The following is a 6,898-nucleotide window of genomic DNA, read 5'->3' as shown; positions in this document are numbered from 1 at the left end:
AAAATTTTTTTTGGTTTCTCGGGAGTTCTGCTGGCCCTCCCCTCTTCCCCGCGAGTTCTAAAAATTATCCTATTGTTGCCAGAAAAAAAGTTGGACGGTGTCAAATTTTGCACAAATGTCGTGCTTAATTTTTAATTGCTATTTTTTAATTTTTTAAATAACTTAAATGTTTCTTTTTTTTTCTTAGAAACTTTAAGTCCCAAATTGGAGCTACTAGAACTCTAAGAATTTTTAGTTTTTGGATTTTTTTTTCTATTTTTGAAAGTTCTGTTGAGAGTTCTGATGCCCCCCCCCCCTGCGAGTTCTAAAAATTATCCTTATGAAATAATATCTTATTGTTTTCAGAAAAAAAGATATTCGGTGTCAAATATGCACAAAATTCGCGCATAATTTTTAATTGGTATTTTTTTTTTTGTATAATTGTTTCTTTTTTTATTAGAAACTTTAAATCCCATATAGAAGGTACTAGAACTCTAAGAATTTTTAATTTCTACAACTTCTTAAATCAAAAATGTGCGATCAAAAATTTTTATTTCGTTTTTTGAAAGTTCTGTTGAGAGTTCTGATGGCCTCCCCGCGAGTTCTAAAAATTATCCTTATTAAATAAATCCGTAATGTTGCCTGCAAAAAAGATTAACGGCTCGAAGTTGCACAAAAATCTTACGTAATCTTTAATTGGTATTTTTTTTTTTTGTGTTAAACAACATACTTTTTTTTTTTTATTAGGAACTTTGAATCTCATATAGGAGCTACAGGAACTCTAAGAAATTTTAATTTTTACGATTTCTCAGGTGGAAAATTCGCGATCAAAAATTTTTGGAAATTTTTTTCGTATTTTGGGAGTGCTGTTGGCCTCCCAATAGTTCTAAAAATTATCCTCATTAAATGAATTCCTAATATTGCCAGGAAAATATATATACGGTGTTAAAGTTGCAAGTTACATATCTTAAAAAATCAGTGAAGACTAAAATGACTTTATTCTAACATATTTACAAGAACTACATGTTACTTTCACTGTTACAGAGTGTCTCTCTTCTTCTAACTTCTAACTTAGCTATCTAGTTTAGGAAATATATATGAACACTTGAGAAGAGGGGGTAGGAAGAATAGTGAAATAGGAAAGGGGTTTGGGCCAATCAGATAATTTAGGAAATTAGAGAGCCTATGAAATTAGAAGTAAATATCTGGGGGAGGGGTTTGGACCAATCAGATAATTTAGGAAATTAGAGAGCCAATGAAATTAGAAGTAAATATCTGGGGGAGGGGAAGAATAGTGAAATAGGAGAAGGGGTTTGGACCAATCAGATAATTTAGGATATTAGAGAGCTTATGATAGAAGTAAATATCTGGGGGAGGGGAAGAATAGTGAAATAGGAGAAGGGGTTTGGACCAATCAGATAATTTAGGATATTAGAGAGCCTATGAAATTAGAAGTAAATATCTGGGGGGGGGGAAGAATAGTGAAATAGGAGAAGGGGTTTGGACCAATCAGATAATTAAGGATATTAGAGAGCCTATGAAATTAGAAGTAAATATCTGGGGGGGGGGGAAGGCGTGACTAGAAGCAGGGTGTCAGGCTTCTAAGAAATTTGGTTAAGAGTCATGATCCTGTGAGAAATAACTTTGATGTGTTAAACATAAAATAGTTAGGCTGATGCAGTCCATTGTGAGATGACAGCTTGTACCTGCCTAAGTGTCAACCCTTGCTTTTTTACATTGGTATAGAATACTAAGGGAAGGTCACTTCCTCTATGGTTAGTGCCTGTCGAAATGTGCCAGATGTCTATAATTTATACTATATAGTTTATAATGATAGTTTGTTTATAATAATAGCTGTTAAATACTATAGCGTTCGTTAACTTGCACAAAATACGTTTTTTACGCGCGCACATTTGACCGGTATTATTGACGTTTTAAACATCAGAACTATTTCTATAAATAATCGAGAACTCTAGAACTCTTATGGATACTACTAGAACTAAAAAAAAAATTGAAATATTTCGAGGATGGGGGGCCAACTTCACAGAGGTTCCACCGAGGGACTTGATCATTTGGACTGAGGAAATCTCAACAGGAGTATTTCCTTCAAAAACTTGAATTTTTCAAGATGACAATACTTGCCCTTACTATATTGTATATAGAGATAAGTGAAAGTAAAAAATAACTACTTGACCTTTTGCGAGGTCGGACCCTACACCCACCGTACTAATACTTGAGTCGGTGAAACTATCACTTTAGGAGGTATATAGCCTTTAGAGATCTTAATGTATTCTTTCACCCGTTAATGTTCTTGAATTACCTTTATAACCTAATATGTGTAAGTTATTGATTAGATATTTTTTTATTAATAATAACAAAAGATATACAAAGCCTCAACCTTCTTTATCAATAATAACAAAATATATACAGATGGTCTCGCCCTTCTTTATTTGAAAACATATCACATGCCCAACGTTTCGGCCTACCCGACCTTCATCAAGGACAATCTTAATTTTAAAATCATGGCTTCACATTGATTTATAAAACTTAGCAACCATCATCTCCAAAGTGAAGAAACAGAACTAGCAAACGTGAACGATGAGATGATAATCTTTAATACATTATCTTTTAATAAAGAAGTTTGAGACTTGTGTAATTATTAACAAATCTACCAGTCTCCAAGAAGATATTGCAAGTATTAACAGATTTTTTTTTCATCATAGCTGATCAATAGGAGAAGAACCATATTAAAAAACCGATTACAAGATCCAAACTTTGAAGGTAAGTAACAATTACAGTATGTTTCAGAATTAAAATACATACTTCATGTATTAATATATATACTTCATGTACTAATATACATACTTCATGTATTAATATACACGTAATATTAATTTATGAGATTAAGTTAACGACCAACTTTAATTTTCAATTTCTAGTTTCTAAAAGAAAAGAAATTTTCCTCGATCAGCTCATTCTCCAGCAATTCCAGGGAGTTAAAATAACCGATGATGATATCAGAGATGAAGTCAACACCTTTATCTTTGCGGTAAGTATTGAAAAATATGTTTTCAACTTTTATTTAAAGTACTAGAATAACAAGATAGCAACAATATTTTTGGATTAGTGAAATAATAGGGTATTCCTCATGTTGAGTTAAATTTAAGTTTTAACATGCTAAATGTTATAAGTATGGATTGTCAACAGCCTAATTTAAAGTCTATGTTATATGTAAAATTCAGAGGAACTCCTATCAGATTTTCTGGGTTACTTGTTTTATAACCTTGTAATCTTTACTAGATAATAAATTTCCAAAAAAAAAAAATAATAATAATAATTCCAAGAAAAACTTAGGTGGTTGAATGCACTTCATTGAATAAAAATTGATCAAGAAAAAGTATTAATGAATACTGTATAAGGAATCAATCATAATAATATGTATAAGTAATCAATAAAGATCTGTTCATTCGTTAAAGAGGTACACATTTTTTAAAAATACCATATTGATATAATACGATGTATAGTTATTTATTTATTTTTTGGCCAAGATTCCCATTGGAGTCCTATACTGCCTCATCATGGTTGGGGGTCAAAGTTTTTCATTTGGTGGAACGGCCACTTAGTGAAAAAAGTCAACACCGCAGGCTGGATTCGAACCGGCACCGCCAATAGACATTAAATTGGTAGTAAAAGACTGTGCCTAACCACTGAGCTACGGGCGGCCCAAAATGTATAGTTTTGATATTTATGCAATATATTTTATCTTAAATCAAAACTGATAAAATTTCAACTGTTTTAGGGGCACAACACAACTCAATTGGCAATCAATTATTGCATTTACCTCTTTGGCAGGTACAAAGATGTCCAAGTAAGTTGGAATACTAATTACTGATAGAATAAAAATATTTATGCATTTTATCATGATTTAAACTGAAGGTTTTACTAATCAAACTATTAACCTAAGGGTAGCAATATACTGTCATTGTCTTAGTGGCGTAGTGGATTAGTGTATTATAGTACTATTCCAAATAGGCTTCTGCTGCTGTTCACTCACACAGACCATTTCGTTTTCACATGGGGTGTTCACTCACACAGACCATTTCGTTTTCACATGGGCTGTTCACTCACACAGACCATTTCGTTTTCACAAGGGCTGTTCACTCACACAGACCATTTCGTTTTCACAAGGGCTGTTCACTCACACAGACCATTTCGTTTTCACATGGGGTGTTCACTCACACAGACCATTCGAGGAGACTTGTATTTGGACACGGGGATCTTTTACACGTGTATTTCCGTCGAAAAATGGAGTTAGAAATTTTTCACGATGGCAATACTTTCCCTACCTATATATTCTATATATCGATTAGGGAAAGTAAAAATGTTGAGGAAGAAGGTGAATAATTAAAACCGTTCTCAGGACGGGACTAATTATAATAATGTACAATAAATGTAATGATCTATAATAATATTACAATATAATAAATGATCTATTTAGGAGAAGGCCTACAATGAACTTGAGGAGATCTTTAGCGATTCGAAGCGCCAACCCACCATGGACGACCTGAGAAAGATGGAGTACCTCGACCGCTGCATCAAAGAAGCACTGAGGCTCTATCCGAGTGTACCTATTATTGCTAGGAGGCTCACGCAAGATCAACCTATTGGTATGGAAATTTAGAAACAATTAAAAAAAAAATTCTAATATAACTAAACATAAAAGATACCCAGTATAATGTAGTCGCTACACAAAACTATATCTATATCTATAATATAAACTATATCTAGATTAACGACTAACTTGAAATCCTCATATAAGACAGGAAACTGCATATAGATTCTGATTATTGTAAAGTTACCATTACACGTTTGCCAAACTTAAGGCAAATTCACAAATGCGCAAGCGTGTGAACTGCTGAACTACCTGCACCATGGGGGTCCTATAACCCTACTCAGCTTCTAAGCAAGTAGCCACTAATGGGTAGAGATTAGACCTAACCCCTTGAAGTTGATTGGAATTTCTCAGATCAATATGATTATCTATAAAATCGTTAGTTTAATCGTAAATGTGAAGTGGATATAAGTTTATTTCCAATAAATTGGTAGATCTATTATGAAAATCCATTAAGCAGTTCAGTGCAGCATATCAGATGCCACACCTACGAAAGGTATAGCATTCCCGCCTTCTGTAGTATACTCCCCCCCATTATACTCCTTCCTCCAAGAACCAAACCCACAGGTTTTTAACCTCGTTTCCTCTTCTACTTCCTGATAATCCTCCGATTCCCCTGAAAAGAAGATGGCCTGGAGACCTATTGTAGAAATGTAATTAGAGTGGTGCCATCAATTTCTTTACAAATTTTTTATCTCATAATAGGTTATCAAATTTACTTGTAATGTTTTTAGTTTAAATACTGTTGTAATTTTCAAAAAGTAAAGAAAAAAATAACTGGATCATAGTTGAGGATTATTTGTTAATTGGTAGAATCATCCGATCAGAATCTTAGGAATGAAGCAGGTCAGTGTGGTTGAAAATTAACTTTTACTAATGGAATTTAAGAAAAGAAAATAAGACAACGAACATTAGTACATCCCATTGGTCATTCACTACATATTGGATGGTATTACAAGAACCTGATGGAAAAAGTCAGTTATTTTACCCCAAGTTTTAATCACTTTATGGTGGCATGATTATCGTCTTCAGCGGCAATAGTTGACGTTTGCAAAGAGAGTATTTGAAATGGGTTTGCCACTGTCGAAATTATTATTAACATTTTTATTTCTTTTAAATATATTTTTAATTATAATTCATTTAAAGTTACATTATTTTACATTTGTTTTAGTGGCAAACCCATTTGAAACCTCTCGCCATATGATCAATTACAATGAATTAATTTAAAAAGAACGTGTGTTGTTATCTGAAATTATAAATGTTTTGTAATATATGTAAGTGTAAATATTGTTCTATTGAAGAATAAAGAACGTAATTATCGTTACATATATATCTTTTTCGTTTCACACGAACACGCACTAAAACTTTAACAAAAACTATGCGTAATTACTAATCAATATCGATGAGTCTGCCTAGTGTATATAGTTTTTTTAAAAGCGGAATTTCATAAAAAATGTACTAAAAAATCGGTAAATTTATTGAGGAAAATCTAGATCTCAGGCACTAGGAGACCTAGGGTAAGATGTCTATTAGCACTCAATTTAAAGATAGTTTAATGTGCTATCAAATAGTTTATGACGTTTATCTGCATAGGAGTAGTCATTTTCATGATATTTGCTAAAATAAATGGATTTATAGTTTTCTGACAAAATTTCAGATTCATATGCAAATATTATCACAATGAAGATAAATGTTCTAAACTAATTTATAGTACATTAAAATATCTTTGATTTAATTTCTGGCAGACATCTGTATGTCTAATGGTTCCCAAGACCTAGTTCTTTATAAGTCAAAAATTTTGTAGGAACAACTATGAATCTTCATCTTGTTAATTCATTTTAAAAATCTCTTGAAAACTACAACTCCTATGAAAATTAACTTCATAAACTACTATATAGCACATTGAGCTAGCTATAATTTGAACACTAACAGATATCTGTATGTCTTATTGTTCCTGAGATAAAGATTTCCCACAATAAATTCACTAACAACTGATTTTCAGTGTATATAATATTTCATGAAATGTTGCTTTACCTTGGCAACTATTGAACATAGAGAGCTCTATTAGGGCTGATATTTTAGAAAATTTACTCTGCTTTAAATAATAGTTGTAATAGAACATGAATACAATAGAGTAAACTCAATAAAAATCGATAGTCAGTGAATTTATTGGAGGAAATTTTAGTGCTAATAGACCTCTATACTGTAATAATTTTATTTATTAAAAATAAAATAAAAAAGGATTTT

At 32.0% G+C, this 6,898-nt stretch overlaps 2 protein-coding genes across 4 annotated transcripts in view; one reads left to right on the top strand and one right to left on the bottom strand.

The window, feature by feature from the left end:
• Positions 1-6,898, bottom strand: part of LOC106679607 (52 kDa repressor of the inhibitor of the protein kinase) — a 37,328-nt gene that overhangs the window by 11,897 nt on the left and 18,533 nt on the right. The window lies entirely within an intron of this gene.
• Positions 1-6,898, top strand: part of LOC106679606 (cytochrome P450 4C1) — a 22,520-nt gene that overhangs the window by 13,451 nt on the left and 2,171 nt on the right. For 2 of the 3 annotated variants that reach the window (XM_014418857.2, XM_014418856.2), the window contains exons 8-11: positions 2,703-2,760; positions 2,919-3,028; positions 3,779-3,847; positions 4,478-4,646. In XM_014418857.2, the coding sequence (XP_014274343.2) occupies positions 2,703-2,760; positions 2,919-3,028; positions 3,779-3,847; positions 4,478-4,646 (406 nt within the window). The remainder of the gene's footprint in view (positions 1-2,702; positions 2,761-2,918; positions 3,029-3,778; positions 3,848-4,477; positions 4,647-6,898) is intronic. The other variant, XM_014418859.2, reaches the window with a different exon arrangement.

The sequence above is a fragment of the Halyomorpha halys genome, unplaced genomic scaffold (assembly GCF_000696795.3).
Source record: "Halyomorpha halys isolate HHAL.00 unplaced genomic scaffold, Hhal_1.1 Scaffold210.1, whole genome shotgun sequence".
Taxonomy (NCBI): domain Eukaryota; kingdom Metazoa; phylum Arthropoda; class Insecta; order Hemiptera; family Pentatomidae; genus Halyomorpha; species Halyomorpha halys.
This window is presented reverse-complemented; position numbering and strand designations above follow the sequence as displayed.